The sequence below is a fragment of the Muntiacus reevesi genome, chromosome 1 (assembly GCF_963930625.1).
Source record: "Muntiacus reevesi chromosome 1, mMunRee1.1, whole genome shotgun sequence".
In the NCBI taxonomy this organism is placed as follows: domain Eukaryota; kingdom Metazoa; phylum Chordata; class Mammalia; order Artiodactyla; family Cervidae; genus Muntiacus; species Muntiacus reevesi.
In genome coordinates this window covers 170,722,197-170,746,601 of record NC_089249.1, presented here as the reverse complement: position 1 = coordinate 170,746,601, position 24,405 = coordinate 170,722,197, and the positions used below count along the sequence as shown (strand labels likewise).

General features: G+C 48.1%; 1 protein-coding gene across 6 annotated transcripts; it reads left to right on the top strand.

The window, feature by feature from the left end:
- The first annotated feature begins 373 nt into the window (after positions 1 to 373).
- Positions 374 to 24,118, top strand: ZSCAN20 (zinc finger and SCAN domain containing 20). 6 transcript variants are annotated; one of them, XR_010660508.1, is made up of 10 exons: positions 374 to 404; positions 5,422 to 5,940; positions 10,507 to 10,693; positions 11,114 to 11,190; positions 11,468 to 11,552; positions 12,992 to 13,678; positions 16,148 to 16,576; positions 17,151 to 18,519; positions 18,603 to 18,700; positions 23,241 to 24,118. XR_010660508.1 is itself a non-coding variant. In XM_065916805.1 (9 exons), the coding sequence occupies exons 2-8, from the start codon at positions 5,491 to 5,493 to the stop codon at positions 18,476 to 18,478; spliced, it is 3,243 nt and encodes a 1,080-aa protein (XP_065772877.1). In that variant the 5' UTR covers positions 374 to 404; positions 5,422 to 5,490; the 3' UTR covers positions 18,479 to 18,519; positions 23,241 to 24,118. The 6 variants fall into 6 exon arrangements, 4 of the variants coding, with proteins under 4 accessions (XP_065772877.1, XP_065772866.1, XP_065772878.1 ...); XR_010660507.1 differs by having other exon boundaries at positions 17,151 to 18,700; XM_065916805.1 differs by lacking the exon at positions 18,603 to 18,700.
- The last annotated feature ends 287 nt before the right edge of the window (positions 24,119 to 24,405 follow it).

Here is a 24,405-nt window from a genome sequence, read left to right as displayed (position 1 = left end):
GTTTCTGCTTTGATCTACCCCCGGCCTCCGAATCTTGCTCCGCGCTTCAAGAGACTCCGCCCCTTCGACTTGAATGCCCGCCCCCTGGGCGGTGCCGTTATTCCAGAGCCTGTGGAAAGGACCGGGATCACAGCAGGCCCCGCCCCCATGCGTAATAATTTCTTTCGATTTGTTCTGGTGCCGGGGACACGGAGGAGATGGTGCATCTATTGGCTGACAACACCTGCAAGACCGCAAACGAGGAGGGGGCGGGGCCACACGCTTGCGCTCACGCGGTTCCTTCTGGGAGTTGTAGTCACAGACGCGCCATTCACGGGGTGGCGCGGTTCGGACTCCGCGTCCCAGCATTCCCTGCGCGAGTCCTGGAGCACTTCCGCCCTGTTGTGAAGTGGGTGTCTCGGTGGGTGAGTCCGGGTGGCTGGGCGAGGGCAGCTGAGACTCAAGGCTCTGGGCTGGAGGAGACTTAGGACGTGGTGGTTATCATAGGGGGTCGGGGAAGGTGAGACGGGAGAAAGAAGCTTTTATGTGGGCTGGGGAGTGAGGGACGGTCAGAGGATGAAGCGTCCGGAGATGGAAAGGGTCATAGAGGGGTCGGGGATGAGGAGGTAGGTAGAAGGCCCTTGCAGTGATGAGATTCTTAGAAAGCTCTGTAGTTGAGGAGGATCGGAAGAGGTTCTGAAGGTGGAAGGGTCTAGAGACCTCATAGGGAAGAAGAGAGGGTTCTGGGGCCGTGGCAAGAAGTGAGGGAAAAGGGCCTGAGCTTGAAGCCTGACCTTAAAGAGAGTGTTCGAGCCTCTACCTGCTCATCTAAAACAAACATTTGATACCCGCATACACTTTCTCTAATGGTCATGACCTCTGGAACCCAGAGGGTGGGCTCTTGTGTTCTGCGCTCAACCTGCACTTCTTTCCTTCTGCCTGATGGAAGTAAATGTACCAACATCCTCTTTACCCAGGTGCCCTCTGATTCCCCTTGCATTCTTCCACATCCAGGGATCTTCAGATCTTTTAATTTCGTTAATGTATGTTGAGTATTTCCTTATCAGGGATTTTGTTGAAACCTACACTTTGTCACCTTCACAGGTTGGACAGACATGTTGTGGCTGCTGTGATCTGTTGAACCCACAGATCAGATTAGGCCTTCTACTTAAAAACCTTCATTAACTCCCATCACCTATGGAATTAAGTCCAGATAATTTAGCCTGACATTCAAGACCCTTCATGAACTCCTTTTCCATCCTAGTCTTTGTGCTGGCAAGGTTATCGCCATATCTTGGGGAGGCTGTTTGATTTTCCACCATTATACATGCTGTTCTCTCTGCTCAGAATACACGTTCCCCCCAATCTCTGCTCAGAGACTCAGTCTTTTTTTCTTTTTTCTAGAACCAAATCAAAGGTTACTTTCTTCATTTAAGTCACCCCCACACCCCAGCTCCCACAGACCTCTTTTATTGCATTTACCACATTTGATCATAATTGTCTGTGATTTTTCTATTGTTGTTGTTGCTTCCACTATACTGTGAGTATCTTCAGGACAGGAACACTTTCTGCATCACCTCCATTTCCCCATTGCCCAGCCCAGAGTAGTAAGTACTTAATATATTAAAATCAAGTAAATCAGTAAATGCTTGATGAATATGTGAATAAAGACTGTCCAGGGTGAGCATTGCTGTACCAGGCTTGAAGACTGCTACTTCTAGTGGATTTCTAGGGCTGTGAGCTTTAGTATCCTGTCAGGGTTGTCTTTGCTGTCAGCTGGTTCAGTGCCAACAGGACTTTAAACCAGACGTGGCAAATGCCCATAATGTGTGCTCCTTCGCCCCCTCCTGTGTCTGGCGGTCGCAACTTATTGATCACAGTACATGTTCACATGGGATCATGGGATGCAGAGTCCTTAGCACAGTTGACTGTAGTTGGTGCTTTAAATGAAACCTGTTTGCTGTCCCTGGTTTAAGTCCTTAAGTGTAGGCTTGGGCTGCTCTAAGCAGTAGCCTGGACAGTCAGCCAAGTGAACTTGATAGCCTTTGGGAACTCCCAGTTTCTTTCTCTTTGGAGGTCACAGACTAGTCTTGGCCTTTCCCAGGAGACTGGGGCACATCTTCTCTTGCAGCCTGTCATTCACTGGGACGACGCCACTCCCCATGTCTGCATGCACACTCAGGGAGTCGGGATGCCTCCCTGCTTCTCTGGGTTTGTTTATAAAGGGAGCCTGGCTCTGATGACACGTCCTTCATTGCTGAGGGACTCTGTGCCCTTTCTAAATCTTCCTGGCTATTGGAAGAGACCTTTGAGATCATTTAGCTGAAAGGTGGCAGGGTAACAGCCCATGCTGAATGCAGCCTACCATCACGCTCTAGTTAGTCCTCACAGTGTTTGAAACAGTTTTGAGTTGGTTGCCAACATTTTGGAATCCAGAGTTCTGGCTCCTCTGAGAAAAGCTGGAAGGCCTGTGAATACTGGGTCAGTTGTGTCCTGGTGCTCTATAGTTGGCTGCAGTCGCTACTCCATCCATGTACTCACTTACATTGCCTAACCCCATGCCATTCACATATGCAGCCACTGGTTCTAGTCTTCCTGTCCTTTGCTATGCACCGTCTTACTAGTTGGGGAGCCTGGGGCACCCGATGAGTAGGGTCTGGCTACTGTAGTCTGGATAGGCGGCTGCTAAGGCCATGTGACCTGCCCAGAGTCACGCAGCTGGTAAAACGCAGAAGTGGAGCTGGTACCCCGATCTGCTCACTCCTGCCTTCACGCTCTCTCCACTCTCCATACCGTCTTCTCAGTCGTTTGGATGACTGTCTCATCTGTGGAATGGTTAGGAGAAGTGACCGGAGAAAATGAACCTGGGCTTAGATCTCAACTCTGCCACTTGCTGGTGGTGGAACATCACACGAATCTTCACAGAAGCTCAGTTCCTTATATGTAAATTGGGGATGTAGTGAAATCATACGTTACAAGGATAATTATATAGTGAAGTCAGCACAGAAGGTGAAAATCACATTTAGCCAAAATCACAGTCAGCTTGAAAATCCTTTGCAGGGAGCCATTTCGTAGCCAACATGCTGTCATTCAGTAAGCTAACATCACAGCCAGGTTTTCTTGGTTGAACGTTAGATGAAAGAGTTAGCTTGTGTTTAGGGACCACCCTGTATGAAATACACTTTGCTCCCTCTCAGTGGACAGGGAGGCTTAGGGAAGCTCAACCACCCTGGGGACCAGCGGCGTCATGAGTATCATCACCACGTGTTCTGGAATAGACACATGGTGAGTGGAACTGGTTGCGTGATTTAAATTACGTCCTTTCATTCTCTTTCTGGTGTTTGTATGTAAAGTGTGTAACTTACAGATCAGTATCAGGTAACTCAACATCAGTGACCCTTCAGCTGCTTGCCTGGACGATTCAGTGAGATCACGAATGTAGAACACTTTGCCCCAAGCCTGGCACCCCATGGACACTCAGAAAATGGATGCTCTTTGAGGTTGCTGACCCCTGTGAGCCCCCGATTTTTCTGGTAGTCTCAGGACTGAGGAGGACCCATGTTCATTTTTCCTCTGCCCACTCTGTGGGAAGGCTGCTTTGCTGACTGTGTTGACCTCCCTCTGTGGCTAGACTGCTGTTCATATTTAAGAGAGTAGCAGAAAAATCTTTCAGATTTTGTTCAAAACTAACATTTGCAACTTTCAAATCTTCCCAGAAGAAAAATATGTCTTATCAGACTCTTTGGGTCTGGTGGGACTACTAAGTGCCTGTTTTTGTTAGTGTTTGCTCTGTGCAGGAGCATATGCCTTGCTTGCTTTATCAACTCTCTCTCTCATTAGACTGTAACTTTGATGAAGGTGGAGACTGTTCTAGTCGCGGTTGGTGCTCCAGCTCTCAATGCCGTGCGAGGTTCGTAGTGGGACTCTACATATGACTTAGTGAATTAGTCTTCATGTGAGACAGTGATGCAAATGTGTTTGGACTAGTGCACGTTTGAGGCTGTGGTTAAAAAAGAAATTTAGTCCAGTGGTTGAGACTTCGTCTTCCAATGCAGGGGTTGGGAGTTCAATCCCTGGTCAGGGAGCTGAGAGCCCACATGCCTTACAGCCAAAAAAACCCCAAAAAACCCCCAAACATAAAACAGAAATAATATAGTAACAAATTCGGTAAAAGACTATAAAAATGGCCCATATTAAAAAACTTAAGAGAAATTTCATGAAAGGTTAATTCCTTAGCTCAATATAAATTATGTATCCTCCATAGCCCATTAGGTTTTTGATGTACTTGATTTACCATTTTAATAAAAGGCAAAGCTTCCATTGGTCCTGCTATTTATCAGATGCTAGCTTGGGCACTGTGGATACAGAATTGGGTAAGGTGCAGTAGTGGGCCTAGCAATACAGTCAGATGGGACTGTCAGTAACTACAGGTAACTGTCAGAACAGGTACCTACAATAGGTAACACCTGTGTTAGAAGTACATGCCAAGTTAGAAGTACATGCCACGTGCTTTGGGAACACAGGATGAGGGGAGTTGACTTTTGGAGAGCAGGGACGGGGGCTGGGCATGATAAGAACGTGTCAAGAAACTTTTTTAATAGATGAGGGGACTTTGAGCTGGTAGCTGAAGGACAAGCAGGAGGCTGCCAGGCGGTCATGGGTCCTCTTCCTAGCCACTCACTGTCCTTGGGGGAATGCTGAGAATGCCAAGTAGACCCAGCTTGGTAATGAATGGATGTGGGGGATCTTGGGAAAAGATGATAACCACGTTTCTGGCATGGGTACCTTGTTGAAAGGTGGTGCCTTTGCTCGATGGAGGGTTCCAGAAGGGGAACAGGTTTGCAGGGGAAAATGCTGAATTCAGTTTTTGACTCATTGAGTTGGAGGTGCTTATGAGAGTCAGGTGGAAGTGCCTTGTAGGTGGTTGGACCTTGGGGTCCGGAGACAGCTCCTGGCTGGAGTTTTGTGACTCATCAGTTTGGAGGTAGTGAAAAATGGCAAATGCGTGGGATGACCGAGGGGGAGTGTAGAGTGAGGGATTTTGCAAAGAGAGCACTCCGAGAGGAAAGCTTATGGCCCAGGAAGAAAGACCTTACGGAGTGGGGGTGACATTTGGAACCTAGCTGGAGGCGAGGCGAGGCTGGGCTTGGGACACGTGTGGAGGAAGGCTGGGCTGGGCCAAGCGTGGCAGCCTGGACACCCAGCTAAGACATTTAGGGCATCCCAGAGGATTTTGTACCATGTGGTCTTCCTCTGAGGTCGCTGGCTGCTGGTTTCGGGGGCAGATTGTGGTCTTAACGTCCTGCTTATGGGAAAGAACATCTCTTAGTAGCCCTGCCCCATGCAATGCAGTGGAAGGTTTTGTGGGAGGGGAGGGGGCAGTGGGGAAGGTGGGGTTCCTAATCCTCTTGTTCACACTGTCCCTCGTCTTTCTGCCTTCAGAGCCAGGGGAGCCTTTCCTCTCCCGGGAGCCCCTTGAGGACACGCTACAGATGCAGGAAGACGCTGGACATGGAGGGCCCAGCTGAAGGGCGGCGTCCAGGAGACACCATGGCCGTAGCCCTAGGAGCCCTGGCCTCCCCGCAACAAGAGCCGGAAGAACTTGTGATTGTGAAGCTGGAGGACGACGCCTGGACGCCAGTCTCCCAGCCCAAGGAGAAGGGCCGCGGTCCCGTCCCTGGCCCCGAGGCTTCCCGCCAGCGCTTCAGGCAGTTCCAGTACAGGGAGGCGGCGGGGCCCCATGAGGCCTTCAGCCAGCTCTGGGCGCTCTGCTGTCACTGGCTGAGGCCGGAGATCCGCCTCAAAGAGCAGATCCTGGAGCTGCTGGTGCTGGAGCAGTTCTTGACCATCTTACCGCGGGAGGTCCAGGCCTGGGTCCAGGCCCGCCACCCTGAGAGTGGCGAGGAGGCGGTGGCCCTGGTGGAGGATTGGCACCGAGAAGCCCGGGCCACGGGGCAGCGGGTGAGGCAAAGAGCCTGTTCTCCAAGGAGCAGGCCTGGGCGGTTGCGGGACTGCTACCAGGTGGATAATTGCTGAAACCTCAGTAGTGATGTTATCAGTCATCTGATGTGTTCAAACTGCTCTATCCCAGGCACCGTTCTGAGTGCTTTCCATGTATCCACTCGTTTCATCCTTCAGCAGTTAAATGATGCAGGTACTGTCTGTCCTAGTTTTACCCGTGAGGAAAATGAAGCAAGGTCGTTGGATCAAGGCCACTGGCCTCTAGAGAGGCAGGATCTGAATTCAGGCAGTCTGATTCTACACCCAGCGTCTGTACCCGTTGCTCTAAGCTGCCTCCCAGCACCATAATCGCCGTACATTAATTTGTATTGTGTTTTATACTTAAGATCTTTTTTAAGTATGTGATCTCTTTAGTTTACAGCAGGTATGTAGGTAGACAGAAATAGCATCATTATCCTCATCTTACGATTAAACCAAGGCCCCTGAAGTCAGGTGGCTCATGAGGCTCAGTCAGTATGAACCAGAGCCTGGACCAGAGCCTAAACCCAGATTCTTAGGTTCCAAGTTCATTGTTCTTTCTACTGTATGGCAGATGCCTTACCTGCAAACCATAGGAATTGAAATACCTGAGTCATGAGGCTCAAATGAAATATTAACTGACATTTATTGCACATTCACTGTGCCTCAGACGCTGTTCCAAGCTTTCTGTATGTATTCCTTATCTTATCAACCCAGCTACCCAGTAAGGTACCCTGTAAGGTAGGTACTGCTGACATGGCCATTTTCAAATAGTTTAACAGACTCAGGTAAGTAACCTGTCCAGATTTATAGAAATGGTAGAGCTGAGATAAGGGAAGTGAAAGTATTGTGGATTTAACATTCACAGTTTCAACAATTTGCAAGAAACCCTGAAAGCCCATGAAAATAATTTATAATTTTGCTACGACACAAATTTTGATTCCTGCTTTGAAGCTGGTTCTTGTAGAACAAGTCCTTCAGGCCACTATGGCCTGAGCCAGCCAACAAAAACCTTCATCTCAATGTTACCTTGCTGCTTCCACTTCTTACATAGTCAGTAATTCTCATGATACTACAGTTGATCGCGTTTTGTTGAGGGAAATCGTAGGTTTGAGGCCACATCCCTTGTGCACAGCAGCGGTTTCTGTCTGTCATAAGAGGTAAAGTTATATACTGATGTGAGATTAAGGGTCAGAAAGATTTAAAGTATGTGGCTCTGCTTTTTGGATTCCTTTATGAACTGAAGATATAGAAAGCATAATATTTAAAGTTAGAGAATTAAATATGAGAGAGTATACCTCATTTATGGGTTTCCCAGGTGGCCCTTGTGGTAAAGAACCTGCCTGCCAATGCATTAAGAGATGCAGGTTCAGTCCCTGTGTTGTGAAGATCCCCTGGAGGAGGGCATGGAAACCCACTCCAGTATTCTTGCCTAGAGAATCCCGTGGACAGTGGAGCCTGGCAAGCTACAGTCTATAGTGTTGCAAGCAACTTAGCATGTACCCATACCTTATTTTAATATATTACCCCACCCTCCCAGATTATTTCTTTTAAAGAAACCAACTATTTGTTTTAAGTGGCAGTGAAGAAGCGTTGGGATGTCTTAGGGCTTCAGCGCTGGAAGATAAAGAACTTGAAATCAAGAGATGAGACTTAAATCAAGGTCTTTATAATTCATCTGTACAAATGAGAGGGTTGGACTAGACCAAAAATTCTCAAATTATACCCTTGTGAACTGAGCAAAGGTTGAACTACTTCTAAAATTGAAACAAAAGAGGTAACAGAATCTTCTCTATGTTTTTTTCCTGTGACTTTTATTTTCATTTTTTAACTTTTCTACCTGCTCTTGAGTACTCACAAATGTCAAAACAAATGGATAATAGCAGAGAAGCTTGTTTTTCTCCCCCAGGCACATATATTCTAGCTCATAATGTTACATTGCAAGGTTAGTTACAGTCTCTGCAGATAAAACTTTTCCAAGTCTTAGTAATGGAATGAAATTCATTTAACTATGCTCCTCAAAGAGAGCCACCACCTGAAAGGGTTGCTGCCTACAGGGGTTGAATGGCCTTGAAAATACTTTGCTTAAAAAAATCTTTCAACTTTGCTATTTTGTGATTTTTGAACTTGTTTATTCTGTCATCTGGAGAAGACAATGGCACCCCACTCCAGTACTCTTGCCTGAAACATCCCAGGGACGGAGGAGCCTGGCGGGCTGCCGTCCATGGGGTCGCTAAGAGTCGGACACGACTGAGCGACTTAGCCGCAGTGGCAGCATTCTGTCATCACTCTTGCGTGGTCTCTTTCCCCATAAGGTGCTTTGGCATTAAAAAAAAAAGGCTATTTTTTGGACCAATTTAGTTTCATAGTGAAATTGAATAGAGGGTACAGAGTTCTTATTCATCCCCTGTCCCACACACGCACAGTCTCTGCCACTACCAGCCTCCACTACCAGACATTGCAATCGCTGAACTCTGTCATCACCCGGAGTCCATAATTCACTAACGTTCACTCTCGGCGCCTGCGTGCCCAGTCGTGTCCGACTCTTTGCAACCCCATGGATTGTAGCATGCCGGGTTCTTCTGTCCATGAGATTTCCCAGGAGAGAATACTTGAGTGGGTTGCTATTTCCTTCTCCAGGGGATCTTCCAGACCCAGAGATTGAACTCGCACCTCCTGCATTGGCAGGCGAATTCCTTACCACATCTTCTTCCTCCAAACCTCTGGCAGCCACAGAATCACAGATCTTTTTACTGTCTTCATAGTTATGCCTTTTCCAGAATGTCATATAGTTGGAATCACTCAGTATATATGTATATACATATAATCTTTTCAGATTGACTTTTTTCAGTTTGTAATGTGCATTAAGTTTCCTCCATGCCTTTTCATGGTTTGACAGCTGATTTATTTTTGGTGCTGTGTAATATTCTGTTGTCTGGATGTGCCACAGTTTTATCTGTTTGCCTGCTAAAGGACCTCTTGGTTGCCTTCAAGTTTTGGAAATTATTAATAAAGCTGCTATATACATCCTTGTGCAGGTTTTTGTGTGGTACACAGGCATTTTTGATGCTTCTTTTTTTAAGTATAGTTGATTTGCAGTGTTGTGTTAATTTCTCCTGTCCAGCAAAGTGACTTAGGGGAGTGTGTGTGTGTGTGTCTGTGTGTGTGTGTGTGTGTATATACATCCTTTTTTATATTCTTTTCCATTATGGCCTATCATAGGATACTGAATATAGTTCCCTGTGCTATACAGGAGGACCTTGTTTATCCATTCTGTATATAATAGTTTGTATCTGCCGACCCCGAACTTCCAATCCGTCCTTCCCCTAACCTCCTCCCTCTGGCGACCACATGTCTGTTGTTTATATCTGTGAATCTTTCTCTTTTACAGATAGGTTCATTTGTGTCATATTTTGGATTCCGTATATAAGTGATATTGTGTGGTATATGTTTTTCTCTTTCTGACTTAACTTCACTTAGTGTGATAATATCTAGATGCATCCATGTTGCTGCAGATGGCATTATTTTGTTCTTTTTTTATGACTGAGTAGTATTCCATTGCATCTATGAACCATATTTGATGAATTCTTAATTCACCCTTACCCCAGTGAACATCCTTCTGATTTTTTGCCTCCCCATAGGCACTTGAATCTGCTTCTTTCTGCATCTACAATGACCATTCATGGAATCAGAATCTTTGCTTAGGTTTAGCAATAGTTGGAGGAGTTAGTGCTGGGAGTGAGAATAATTGTTGGGTCTAGTAGGTAGTACTTCTGTGGATTATAAGATTGTAACTATAACAAAGTTATTTTTATCTTGAACACAAAGTTATTATTTTCTTAAAACATTGACAAGCAGGTGTTTTCTCTCTATGAACATCACAGAACATTGGTGGGTCTCCTCATTGGGAGTGGCTTTTGATGATCACAAGCCATCCTAATTTATTTTCTCAGAGATAAAATTCCTCTCTGTGAGAGTGGATTTGAGTTTTCAGATTGGCCAAAAGGTTTTTGGAGTAAGTTTTTGGCAAACTCATTAATAAAGTTTGATAAAGGTGAATATTATCTTGGATTAAAAAAAATAAGGTTGAAGGCATTGTATAATAGTTGCTACCTTTAATGTTAAAATGGGGAAAAGTAATATATATTTATATGGTTGCTTGTATGTAAAGAAACTCTGAAAGGCTGCAGAAGAACAGTGGTTACCTATGGTGAGGAGTTGGGGAAGATACTGGACAGGTGGAATGGAGACAGGTGGAGTTTGGGGTATTTTCACTAATTATATCTCTGTGTATGTTTTCTGTTTTTGAACCATGTAAGTGTTGAAAAGTACCTATGAAAAAAGTTGAGCAGACAATCCGCTTTGGTGGTATAAATGCTGGACTGTTTACTGAAGTCAGTCTGATGACTTTGTCATACTTTAAGCCGTCTTTGGTTTTGTTTTTTAAGAGCCTGTTAACATCTGAACCACAGTTGTAACTGTAAAGAACTTGCCCTACCCTACCAGTTATTGAACTTATGATTGGAAATTTTGGCCGTCTGTGTGTAGGAACTGGAACTGTGTGCAGAAGATACGAGGTCCTCAAAGACGATGAAGGAATCTCAGGGCTGCCAGCTGCAGCCAGCAGATCACTGGCCCGAGGGACAGTCCCAGAAGCAGTGGGTGAAGAACTCGTGTCCTGACCTTCCCAAGTATCTAGACACCAAGACGGTGCCACAGCCCTTGAAAGAGAGTGGTGAGTACCGAGTCAGGGAACATCAGGGAAGAGGGCTTAGGGGTGGGGCTAAGGTAGAATCCCCCAGGAGGGATGTGCAGAATTCCAGGCAAGGGATAGAATCGTGTCCGATGGACATCCTGCAAAGTGAGGAGATGAAACTCCCACTGGTGTTAGCAGGCCTCACTGTCGCTGAGTCCTGTAGCAGGTTCAAGCTGGGCCTGGGGCAGGTTGGTGAGCGTAGGAGTTCAGGGCTGATGTCTCTCCTGGGGCAGCTTAGCAGCCAGAAACTCTCAAAGGAAAGTGAAAGCAGGAATCCACATTAGCTACAGTGGCAGTCTCAGTGTGATCCAAGCAAGGCTTTAGGAAAGCCCGACCTGAGAGCGAGGTGATTTTTTGGAAACCAGAACTTGGGTTTCAGAGATGCTTTCTCCTTCCCAGCTGTCCTCACTCCCCGAGTCCCTGCTCTCCCAAAGACGGGGAGCGTCGGAGATTGGGAGGTGACTGCGGAGTCTCAGGTAAGCTACCATTTGCTCCCCCTTGCCGTCATGACTTTCCTGTGCCCTGACCCCAGCTCCCCTCCTCTCTTTGTGGCCATCGGGTGCAGGGTGCGAGTCCTCCGCCCCTCCTGCCCCGTGTGCTGGGCCTCTGCTGGGTCGAGCTGCCCCCTGAGGCTGCCCACTGGCCTCACACAGGCTATCGCTGTGTCCATTACCCTTCCCGGGGCCTGGCGGGATTCCCAGGCTGTTTTCAAAGGTCAGTGACATTTGAGGTCCTCTGTTGTATGTTCCACAGGAAGCCCTGGGCCCTGACAGACACGCTGAGAAGGAATTCTGCATGGACCCCCCAGGAGACAGCTGTGGGAACGGCTTGTCCCTGGGTAAGGAAATTGTGCTCTCTGGATAAGATATGGTTGGGTTTGGGTACACTCAGTTCCCAAGGTGCGTTTCCTCACTCCCTAAGACTCGTAGATCTGAGAAGTCTCTGGAATTTCAGACCCGGCAAGAAGACATGCTCTTTGTGGCCAGGGCAGGGCAAGGGTGTGGGGAGCGGATTTCTGGGCCGGCAGGCTGGCTGCCAAGAGCCTGCCTGCTCAGGGCTCATTATCCTCATTTTCTCAGTACTCACCCCTGTCCTGGGGCTGCGCCCAGCCTGCCAGCCCAGAAGAAACCCAGTCTTTTCAGCATCAAACAGGGTCCATCTCTCATATCAGAGTAAAGTGAACTAAGCCCAGGAGAATGATGTGTTTAAATCAATGCAAAAGAAATATCACAGGGCTCAAAATCCTTGCAGCCCCTATGACCAGCACAGACCCTTTCTCTGTAGGCACGTCTTCACGGGAAGTCAAGCCATAATGAACATTTCCCGGCGGAGTATAAGATCAGTGAGAGGGGAGTGAGACATGAGAGTGGAATCAGGTAGAGAGTCGGTGCCAAGTCTGACTCTGGGCAGTAAAGTGAGACACTAGGAGCTGTTGGCTACTTGCTGGGCAGTGTGTCCTTTTAACACATGATGAAAAGCGTGCCCCCCCCCCCTTTTTTTTTTAACAGTGATATCTGGGGAAAATAGTCTTCAAAGAACAACCTTTGGGAAATGCTGCACTAGATAATCCTTAAGCCTCTTTATCTCTAAACTCTTTCATCTAGTTTTCTTCAAATATTTATTTTAATTAAAGGCTTCCTCTTTGCTGGGGTCAGGAGCTCTTGGGACACTTGTCCTTTGAATCTAGCTAAGTGTTTTGAGAAATGAGGAACTTTATTTTCTCATGGTGTTGGATGTCCAGAGGAGGGCGTGCTCCAACCGCGGTACAAGTTGGCTTGGCAACATCACCCAGCAGGCCTGGGTTTTTTCTTTCTCTCTCCCTCACCAGCCTTTGTCTTAGCTTTGTGTTAAAGCTATTTTGTGTAGGTGCAAAAGGTAGGTGCCAGTGGCATTTGAGACCTCAAGTTTTTAGCTAAAAGAAACTCAAATCAGACATACATGTGCACACACAGCCTTTCTTCCAGCCATGAAATTTATTCTGATTTGTCTTAATTTAGAGTATGTTCCCATCTGTGGACCAGTAACAGCCCCTCTTTTGTATGATGTATTTTATCACACCAACCAAAGAGCAAATAAACAAAGCAACCAAGTCAGTATATTTCTGGGGAGGTTACCTCTAGTGACCTCTCCCTTTCCTTTCAGTCCTTTTAAGGGATTAGCATGCAAATTTCTCATTAGTTTCTTGGAGTCCAATGATGTGTAAAGGACTTTTTAGACAAAATGCTTTGCTTGACAGATCATTTCTACTTAATCATGGTTCTTCTTCCTTTTGTATAGGAGTTCCGGTTTCAAAACCAACCATCATCGCCCAGCAAGAGCAGGGACCAGAGTTTTGGGGTCCAAGACTTGTAAATTCTGGAAAAAAGAACCCTGCAGATTACAGCTTGGATCCTGAGCAAACAAAACCAGCTCAGGCTTTGGCCTGGAGGGACTGCAACACCTGGGAGGAACGATGCCCGGTGCCCGTGGAGGATGTGAAAGTGTCAGGTGTGCACTGGAGCTACGAGGAGACCAAGACATTCCTGGCAATTTTGAGTGAGTCTCCTTTTTCTGAAAAGCTCCGCACTTGTCACCAGAACCGCCAGGTGTACCGAGCCATTGCAGAACGACTGAGGGCACGGGGCTTCCTGCGGACGCTGGAGCAGTGTCGCTACAGGGTCAAAAACCTCCTGCGTAATTACCGGAAAGCCAAGAGCAGCCACCCGCCAGGGACCTGCCCCTTCTACGAGGAGCTGGAGGCCCTGGTCAGGGCTCGGACAGCCATCAGAGCCTCAGATGGCGCAGGAGAGACTGTGGCTCTCCCCAGGCTAGGGGACAGTGACATGGAGGTGGATGAGCAGGAGGAAGGGGGCTGGGAGCCGGAGGAAACAGCAGACGACTGTAATGGTGATGACCTGGCCACCAACGAGTCCATCCAGGGGCCCGGGATCCCAGGGGGCCCAGCTCTGCTCCAGAGTCGTATTGGTAAGAACTTTGGGGCTTAGTTGGATTCAGATTCCAACCCTCCTACCAACCAAACCTCTGCTGTAGCTCAGGACACAGACTGCCAGTCTGGATCGATGCTGCTAGAGCAAGGTCAGCCTCGAGCTCTGATCCTCTTTGCTGTGGTCAGTTCTCTTTGTCTGAGTTTCCTTAGAGAAGCAAACACGTGAAAACAATTTTTTTAAAAATTTTGATACAATTTTTGAAGGTTACTTTCCATTTACAGTTATTGCAAAATTATTGGCTCTATTACCCATGTACAACACCTGGTAGTTTGAGCCTATCTTACACCCAATAGCTTGTGCCTCCTCCTTCTTACCCCTATATTGCCCCTTCCCACTCTCCACTGGGTAACTGCTAGTCTGTTCTCTATACCTGTGAGTTTGCTTTTTTGTTATGTTCACTAGTCTATTGTATTTTTTAGATTCCACGTGTAAGTGATATTATACAATATTTATCTTTCTGTCTGACTTATTTCATTTATCACAATGTCCTTCAAGTCCATCCATGTTGCTGCACATGGCAAAGTTTTATTCTTTTTTATGGCTGAGTAGTGTTCTAGTATATATAAATATGTAAATATATAAATATACACACACACACATGCCACACCTTCTTTATCCATTCATCTGTAGATGAACACTTAGGTCATTTCCATGCCTTCACAATTGTAAATAGTGTTGTTATGAACATTGGGGTGCATGTATCTTTGCAAATTAATGTTTTTGTTTTTTTTGTATACATACCCAGCAGTGGGATTGCTGATTCACTTGGTAGTTCTATTTTTAGTTCTTTGAGACACCTTCGTACTGTTTTTCACAGTGGCTGCGTCAGTTTACATTCCCACTAACAATGTACAAGGAGTCTCTTTTTTTCACACCCTCACCAACATTTGTTATTTGTAGACTTTTTGATGCCAGCCATTCTGAAAGCTATAGGGTGATATCTCTTATTGCTTTGTTTTGTGTTTCCGTGATGAGCAATATTTGAGCGTCTTTTCATGTGTTGGTCATCTGCATTTCTTCTTTAGAAAGATGTCTATTCAGTTCTTCTTGTTTTTTCTTATTTATTATTTTTGGCTGCGCTGGGTCTTCCCTGCTGTGCATAGGCTTTCTCTAGTTGTGGCAAATGGGGTCTATTCTAGTTGCGGTGCTCGGGCTGCTCATTGCAATGGCTTCTCTTGTCTCAGGGCACAAACTCTAGGTGTGTGGGCATAGTAGTTGCAGCATGCGGGCTCAGTAGTTTTCTACTCATTTTTTAACCTGAGTTATTTGCTTTTATTGATGTATGAGGTGTTCATATATGTTGGATAGTTATCCCTTATTGGTCATATTGTTTGCAGCTGTTTTCTCCCATTCAGTAGGTTGTCTTTTCATTTTGTTGATGGTTTCCTTCACCGTACGAAAAAGAAGCAAACACTTAAAACCTTAAGGGACCTTAAATAGCTAATTCAGTGTTTCTCAGAGGGTATTAATGGTAATATGGGGATGATCAAAAGTGTTAACATGAGTGAACTTTTAAATTTTATGTGTATAAGCACATCAGCCTGTGATTTCACAAGTTGTAAATTTAGGTAAAGAAAGATATTGAGTGAAGTATTTCACTGGTGTAGCAGACATCATGACAGTGTATACTTGAACAACATATGCTGAGGAGACACCCAGTCACTGTAAAAGTGGAAACACAGGAGGCCAGGCTATGAAGTGTCGCGTCTAAAGATACACAAGGACCCGAGCTCAGGGCTCCTGCCTCCACTCTTAGGTGGGTTTCCCTCAACCACATTGCTTCCCTGGCTGTGTCCTTTACCTGCAGAGGAACTGAAAATAGATCACCTCCTTTTCCTTCTTCCACAAAAGAGGAAGGGGCATCCTCAGTTGGATTCTCTTACAAGGTTATCTGAAGGGATTCTCAGTTTGTTAAAAAGGAAGTTTATAAAGTAAGTAGAGGACATGTGTTGAATGGATGTGGAGATACAGAGAGTCTCCTGTATCTTGGTTATAAGCCTTTCCTTGATACAGTCAGCTGAAGCCAGGGGACTGGTCACTTGGTATAATACAGCTCCTTAAGTCCTCCCCTTCAGCCAAGACTCTTAAGGATTTATTTATTTTTTTACTTTTGGCCATGCCCCATGGCATGTGGGATCTTAGTTCCCTGACCAGGGATTGAACCTGCACCCCTTGCGTTGGAAGTGTAGAGTCTTAAACACTGGACTGTCAGGGAAGTCCCAAGACACTTAAGTGTTAATAGAATCTCTTAGAAGGAGGTGGGGGTGGGAAGCCCTGGCACAGCCTTTCGAGAAACAAGGGTACACTATTAGCTGGCGCCCTGGCACCTGGGTAGTCTCCAAAGTGCCTGTGTTCTAGGCGTTTAGCAGAGCAGGTGACCCTGATCCCTGATGACCTAGGCAGATCTTATCAAGTCTCTCAACTCTGAACTCTTCGCTCCTGACAGCAGGTGTGCACTGGGGCTACGAGGAGACCAAGGCCTTCCTGACCATTCTCAGTGAGTCCCCATTCTCCGAGAAGCTTCGCACCTGTCACCAGAACGGCCAGGTGTACCGGGCCATCGCAGAGCGGCTGTGTGCACAGGGCTTCCTGAGGACCCTGGAGCAGTGTCGCTACAGGTTCAAAAACCTGCTTCGAAGCTACCGGAAAGCCAAGAGCAGCCACCCGCCTGGGGCCTGCCCCTTCTATGAGGAGCTGGACTCGCTGATGAGGGCTAGGACTGCGGTTAGAGACGTGGGGACCAGCAGGGAGGCAGCAGGCCTCCCTACTTCTGATCAGAGCAGTACCCAGGTTGTCAGCCAGGAGGCTTGGGATGGGATGGCAGGTGAAGATGTCATCAGACCTCCAACCCCAAGTCCTAAAACCTCAGACACTGGTAAGAATTTAGTAATTAGATTGTCCACAGAATCTGCAAGCGCACAGAGAGTGTGGGAGCCAGGCTCATTATCTTTTCTCTGAACTGAAAAAGGGAATAGAATTGAATAAGAAAAGGATTTGTGTTTTCCTGAGATTATCCAGTCTCTGGCTTAGTGTAATTCCCCAGATGAAAAAAGCAGTTGGTCTAGATTTTTACTTGGATCCATCTGGGCAATTATAGAGTTTTTTCAATCTCATATGACACAGGCCAGACTGAATATACCAGGAGCAGAAGGTGTTCCTTGTTCAGCAATGGAATAGGGTGGTTGGCTAAGGGGACTGACAGCTGGCTGCTTGGGCTGGGCTCAGTGGTTCCTTTGGTGGAGTTACCACGTCTCAGACCGCGTTCCTAAGCTTAACAAATCAGAAATGCATGTGTGTACCAAAACCTGATTAGTTTCATCTTGGTCACATTTATAAGATGTGAGATGTAAGACACAAGTACAAATTCAGGTCAGCCAAATTCACAAGATGCAAGATTCAGATGTATAAATAGACACTAACTAATGAATGCATTTCTATCCGTTCTCCAGGTTGTGAGATGAGGCGTGAGGATGAAGACCAGATTTCAGAGCAGGACCTTTTTGAAGATTTGCCCGGAGCCTTATCAAAATGCACTACTGGGGATGATTGCTACCCTCATGATTGGGGGGAAGACAGTGAAAATGAAAATGAAGGTAAAGGACAGTGGGGAGATCCATCCCAGGAGCAGTGGGAAGAGTGTTCTTCTGAAGAGGACTTAGAAAAGCTCATTGACCACCAAGGCCTGTACCTCGCAGAGAAGCCCTACAAGTGTGACATGTGCATGAAAACCTTCCTCCGGAATTCACAGCTAACCACCCACCAGCGGATACACACAAGTGAGAAGCCCTACCAATGCCTCGAGTGCGGGAAAAGCTTTAGTGACCGCTCCAACTTCAACACCCATCAGAGAATCCACACTGGAGAGAAGCCCTACGAATGCCTTGAATGTGGGAAAAGCTTCAGTGACCTCTCCAATCTTATCACCCACCAGAGAACACACACGAAGGTAAAACCCTATAAATGTGAGGAATGTTGGGAAAGCTTTACCCAGAGCTCAGACCTTCTGAAACATCAGGGAATCCACTTGGGAGGAAATCCTGACCACTGTCGTGAGCCTGGGGAACACTCGGGCCAGAGCCCATCTTTCAGTGCTCACTGGAGGAACTCCATAGAGGGGACAAATCCTGAACAAGCTCACAGTGCCAGTAAGAATGCGAATTCTCCTGGACCGCAGAGCACCCATGCAGGGGAAAAGCTGTATCAGTGTTCTGAATGTGGAAGGAGCTTCTCTAAAAGCTCCGCCCTCATCAGTCACCAAAGAATCCATACAGGAGAGAAACCGTTTGAGTGTGCTGAGTGTGGGAAAAGCTTCAGTAAGAGCTCCACGCTGGCCAACCACCAGCGGACCCACACTGGTGAGAAGCCGTACGAGTGCATGGACTGTGGGAAATGCTTTGGGGAGCGTTCCAAGCTCATCACACACCAGAGGGTGCACACAGGAGAGAAGCCCTACAAATGCCTCGAGTGCGGAAAGTTCTTCCGTGACCGCTCCAACCTCATTACCCACCAGAGGATCCACACAGGAGAAAAGCCTTACAGGTGCAGAGAGTGTGGGAAATGCTTCAACCAGAGCTCCAGTCTCATCATTCATCAGCGAATCCACACTGGGGAGAAACCCTACAAGTGTACAGAGTGTGGCAAAGATTTCAACAACAGCTCCCACTTCAGTGCTCACCGGAGAACCCATGCAGCCCCCCACACCAAAAGAGAGAAACCTATGTTGAAATCTTCCAAGATCCTAAGGTGTATGCTAGAAAGAAGCTGTCCTAATTTTTAAGCTTGGTGTGTACCCAAGGAGGTTATCATGGTACCATCCAGGTAATTTGGAAGTGAATTACAAACTCTTAGGATCCAGATTAGAAGACAGTTTCTTTTAAGTATAATGTGTTTTTCTCCTGCAGAAAAAAACCGCACATAATCCTCAGGCTGTCCTTATATTTGCTGTGATGTGAGAGCTTTATCAGTCTTGGAGCCAGACTGGTAGCTGAGGGGATTAGAGGTAAATTGTTGGCCCTGAGCAGTGATTCGAGACCCTCCTGTGCCTTCACACCATCCCCGTGTGCACATGCCTCACTGGTGTACATACATGGGCAAATTCTCACCCATGGCAGTTTTCCACTGGGGCGTAACAACCTGGGAGAATTTTGAGACCCTCCAGTGAGAAGGGACATAGTTGAGAATCAGTGGCCTAGAGCAGGGGGCGAGCTTATCAAAGGGTAGAAACAACTGTGACATCATCACTAGATCATTATTAATAGTAGCAAAAAAGTAGCCAGTGTTCCCTGAGCTTTTCAGCAGGCTCTGAGCTAAGCACTTTATATGCATCATCTCATCTACTCAGAGCAGCCCCAGGAGGTACTAATATTTCTCTCATTTCCCAGAAGAGAAGAGTGACTTGCCTGGGTCACACATCTGAAAATGGCGGAGACAGGATTCGGCCACATCTGCCTCTGGGGCCTGAGGTGCTCTCACCGCTACACTGAGTCCCCTTTCCCGCTGGGGCAGGTGACTCGGGTGCCAGAGCACTTTGTAGACCACGCTTTCAGTTAAAATTCCCTACGAATTCAATTTTTAACAAGTATGGACATAGAGAATCCTAACCAATTGAAGGACTGGGGATGTTCAGACCCAGCAATGTGCTTTGAGCAAGGCTGAGCTCTTGTTGAAGCACCTGGTAAGACTTTCCATCTTCACAATAATATGGGTGAGAGAGAGAGGCGAGTTGAGATTGGGAAAAGTAAGGTAGTCAAAGGGACGTCTCTTCCACTGAGCTTCTGTTTGGGCTAAGGGAATGGGGTTTTTAAGAACCTCGCTTTTTCTCAGGAGATCAGTCCTGCCTCCCGTAAGACTCGGCTCGATCAGAGGTTAAACCGTGAGAAACCCGGGCTTCCTGGACAGTGCTTTCTCTCCCCTGTGGGTTTGCCTCCCGGCTCCCTCCCTCTTGGCATGGAAGAAGCTTTGTGCCAAGGCTGAGGCAGAAGCGGGTAAGAGGAGTCAGTGGGTGTGGAGCGCCGTGGAGGGGACTTTGGTCTTGATTCCAGGCTGATGGTGCAGGTTCACTCAGCCATCTCATCCCAGGCCCGCGCGGTGCTTTCTAAATGTCGGCCTTAAAGAGCTGCCTCCCGCACCAGGAGACTGCGTCAGAAAGCTTCACACAGGATGGTTTTTTTTAGCTCTCAGCACTTTGACCTCCAGGCTTTCTCCTTAGGAGGGTTTTAAAGTGCTAGCCAAGGACTATGGTTTGCAAAGGATTTTGAAGGAGGTTCCTTCTAACACCCACCTATTGATACTTTGCTGCCATGCATACTCTGGCTGTTCATGAACCTGGGAAATGCTATTAAATGAGATAGTAGATGTGAGGGACCCTTGGAGAATGGAACTCTGTTCACAGGTGAGGCAGTCGGGGAGACGCCGATCATTCCTTGGCCCCTTTCTCAGCTTCCCAAGAACCAGCTCACCTCAGTCACTACCTGTCCGCGCTCTTTCCGGCTTACCTTTCCTGCCTCACCTTACCTCTGAGGAACAGGGCCCATGGGTGAGCCCTGGCTTTGAACCAGCAGATGTCAGTAACTGCAACAGTAAGATGATGGGTAAGGTGCCCCCTGAGCCAAGAGAAAGGACCCTGGAGGAGGGGCAGGGACGTCCAGGGAAAGGCCTGGGAGTGTGAACTAGCATGGCTTCAGGTGGGGTGGGGTCATAGCTTCTTAGCTACTATTGAGGCTTCAAATGGGAGGCGGGAAGTCGTAGGAGTGCCGGCTGGAGGGATGCAGGGGGCAAGGTCACGGAGGACCTCGTGGCTGCGTGGAGCTGGGATGCCAGGCTGAGGGGTGCCTGGTCAGATGTGCATTGTTGGAACCTAATAGCTGGACGGAGCCTGGACGTGCCGCAGTTAGGACAGACTGCTGGAACGCTATCGCGATATTCCAGTTAGACGTGAGGCTGTGAGCTAGAGCAGTGGTGACAGAGTTGAGGGCAGCAGTGGAAAGCTAGAATGCCTGGGTGGCTGTGGAGCCTGCCCTTGTTGAGGATGGACCACAGGAGCAGGTGCAGACAGGGCAGAAGAGCAGAAGGCTAATTTGGGACATTTTGAACTTGTACCTGAGGGACACCCAAGAGGCAGTACACAGCAGGTCTGAAGTTGGGGGGAGGTTAGGACTAGAGAGTTAGCTGTGTGCGTGGGAGGTTACATTCATCTTCAGGTCAGAGAAATGCTGGCTACAGACAGAACTTCAGGAGCACTGTGTGTGGAGGAAATGCCCCTCAAAGGAGGTCTAGATCACTCCCCAGCCCTACCATCTTGCAAGCTCCAGCCGCTTTGCAAACACTGCCTTAGTCGCTGCTGAATTCTCAATGTGATTCTGAATTTTCTGGAACCTTCCCTGTGGAAGCCAGGCTGAGCTCTGTAGAAGTGAGATGGTAGCCCTCTCCCCCTCAAGTGTCACCCGTTCCCCTGTTCTTGGAAGCAGACTGGTGTCTTTTGTTCTCAGGGGGACAGTTTTGATGTTTGTGACCTGTGGCTCGTATCTCTGAACTGTAGCCGTGAAATGGGAGGGCAGTGTGGGGCAGGAGAGAGCGTGGCCCAAGGAGACCGCCTCTCCTTGTCCCTGACTCTGCCTCTGGAAGAAGTTCGCATTTGGGTGGCTCCCATGTTTGGGGCCCGCCCCACCCCTCTTCCAGGGTGCCTGGACAACCTCCAGCAGGTCTTGGCTTCTCATATAAGCCAATAGCTGGTTTGATACACTGTGAGCCTTCTTACCCCAGATCTGCTTTTGGGAAGTAGAGTCACTCTGAGGAATGGGCGGTTTCTCAGCTGCGTGACCGCAGGTCAGACCCTGGTCATGGGACATGGAAGTGGTGACTGCCTCCCCGGGACAGTGTCTCCTGCGAGCTGCATCTCCTAACGTGATTTCCGTCCGCTCCACCCCAGGAAGGGCGTTGGCGCCTCAGAGGTGACTGAAAGGCACCATTGAGACGTTCATTCCACAGAGCCCCCCTCAGCAGACAGCTTTCTTAAGGGTGGGGGTAGGGAGCAGTGGGTCCATGCTGCTTTGGATGCCTGGTTTCTTCTTAGGCCTTGGCCCCAGCAGCTGACGGCGCAGTCCTGGCTGCCTCAGCTTTAATGTGCCCCCAGCCTCCAGCCTGAAGGAGTGTAAGGTGGCTGGGGTCCTCCCATGCTGTAAAATGTAGCAGCAGGGACCCCCTGGGTCCCTGGGTTCTCCCCGCCTGGTCCTGTTCTGGGGCCCACGGTGGGGATGGCTCTCCACTTCAGGCTGCAGAGAAGACTTTTTAGTCAGTCTTGGAGAAGAGTAATGCCTTTTGGGACCACGAGGTTTTGAAGTATGAATGCGGTGACATCTGGAAGGGGTGTGGGTGGCAGATGGTCTCATGCCGCCCAGGCCACCTTGGGGCTCTGTAGCCCAGCCTTGGGGCCCAGGCCTGCGTCTCCATTCGCTCCATTCACTCTATTCCATCTGCATGTTGACCGCTGTGTAAATGCTAACTCTCGGTTCTCCTGGTGACCAGCCCTCCTTGAGTCAACTCCTGGGCCCCTGAGGCCCATGTCCACCCACTGCTGCCTTTTCTGGCCTCTTGGTCCACCGCTCAGCATGGGCGATCACGTGCACACTCAGGCTCACAGAAAGCTGCCTCTGCCACACCCCACCCAGCGAGGTGTGCACATCCAGAGGCACGCTGTTCCTTTTAAGGGCATTTTCCAGTTGGGCTGTGTCTGCCCAGTGGCCTGGGAAGTCTTTTTCTGAACAGGCTCAGAATGGATCAAGTGGAACATCCCCTGACCTCAATTCTGAGCCCACCCTCCCCTCTGGACGTGCCTTCGACTCCCCCTCTTAGCAGGTGCCCGTCTTATACCTCTGCTGCCGTCTGTCTCGAGTGGTCAGTGCCGCCCATAGTGGGAGGTTAGGAAGGCTTTGCGGGTGAGATGAGGTTCGGGCCTTGAGGTCTTTTTCCCTGGCTGCTTCTCTGCACACTGCTGATATCAGTATTAACTCGAGCTTACCTTTAGCACCATTTCCTCTCCCTCTGGTTTCAGGCAAATCGGGAATTACCTCTAAATGTAGTTTTCAGGGGGTCAGGTTTCTCATCTCACCGGGACCTCCCCCAGCGCCCCCTGTGTCTGGACGAAGACCTCAGTGCCCTCTGGGGCCTCGCTCCCCTGATCCCAGCTAGGAACCCTAGTGACCCCGCGTGTGCCGCCGGTGGTGGTGGAGAGGGCAGAGAGTCTGAGAGCCCCTGTTCTCAGTGTGAGCTTAGGCGCCCACTTGTCAAGCTGAGAGCTGCTTTGTTCTAGGAGCTCTTTGGTTAAGTCAAGGGCAGAATCCAATTACACCATTTTATGTAAATTCAATCCACCTAGAATTGATTAGCGATCCACCTAGAATAGCGGATCCACCTAGACATCGATTTTCTAATCGAGCCATGGCTAGTGGTCCTCTTTGCACATGAAAATGTTTCTGATCCTGTCTGCCATCACCTTGCACTTCTTTCTAAAGTCGTGTTTATTTTGCACATTTTCATTGTAGGAAAATACTTCATAATCTGGCCATCCAGAGGGTAAGGGCCATGGGAAGGAGAGTGAAGAAAACCAGTCTGCCTCTAGGCTGGTTCTGGGCCAGCGGTCGGAGTCCATCTGAGCTCCAGCAAGAGTTGCTGTGGGCGGAGGTGGATGGCGCTGTGCTCACCGACCTCTTGAGAGCCTGGGGCTCAGGGAGCCCTCCTGTGGTGCTGGGTGACCAGCATGTGCCTGAGTGTGACAGAGAGGGGGAAGCGCTCCTCTCCTTCCTTCTACACAGGACACAGCTTGGCTTTCGTGCTTTGGGGGATTCGTAGACCAGAGTAACTTCTTTGTGTTTAAGAGGCGGCGGAGACCAGCAGGAGGTGGGTCATGGGGTGCCCTGGAAGGGATGGTGAGAAACTGAAGGTGGGGGCCCAGGTAGGAGCATCCTCCATGGACAGCACCCAGAAAGGGCTGTTTCAGGATCACGTGCAAAGCCCCCAGCCAGCCCCACTCCTGAAGTTGTCAGGAAGTAGATGGAGGAAGTGAGGCGATCTGAGCTGAAAGTCATGCTAAACCCATCTGGTATCCTCGGGGGAAGGGCAGACATACATGTTATCTCAGGGACCTTTCGTGAACAACTAATTTCTTAGACATTTGTGTGACTGTAGCATTAAAATGGATTACATTTTGACCACTAGGAGGCTCAGAGATTAAGGTCCAAATCTAAAGACAGAACAGGCTCTTTCAATTTTCCATTTGCTGCAATATTGTAAAGTAATTAGCCTCCAATTAAATAAATTAAAAAATAAAAAATTTCCATTTGTGCATCAAGCCCTGCTTTCATTTTATTTGACTTTGTTTTCTCGATCCTTTATTATTTTCTTCTTGTTATGTACATCTCTTAAAATTAGTCAAATCCTATTTTTGGGATTTTAGGATGAAGTGATCCTATAAATTAATAAATTATATTAATTGAACCATGAAACATAAAAAAGAACTCGTCTTGGGTTGTTCTTCTGGCATCTTCCTGGCTACATCAAAAGGATGGAGCAAAGGAGGAGAGGGGAAAACCACTGAGCTCGTCAGGGGGATTGGGGCCTGAGATCTCACATCCCTTGTATTGGACGGGCATCTTCCTTTCACTATTCACTATGGCTCTTTGGATGTGAGTAGCTGTAGCCACCAAGCAG

Bases quoted from the DNA above. Each gene is read 5' to 3' on its own strand.
- ZSCAN20 (XM_065916805.1), top strand. From the start codon at position 5,491: ATGGAGGGCCCAGCTGAAGGGCGGCGTCCAGGAGACACCATGGCCGTA. The intron at 11,553-12,991 runs GTAAGGAAATTG...CCTTTTGTATAG, and splicing joins TGGGAACGGCTTGTCCCTGG to GAGTTCCGGTTTCAAAACCA. The intron at 16,577-17,150 runs GTAAGAATTTAG...TCCGTTCTCCAG, and splicing joins TCCTAAAACCTCAGACACTG to GTTGTGAGATGAGGCGTGAG.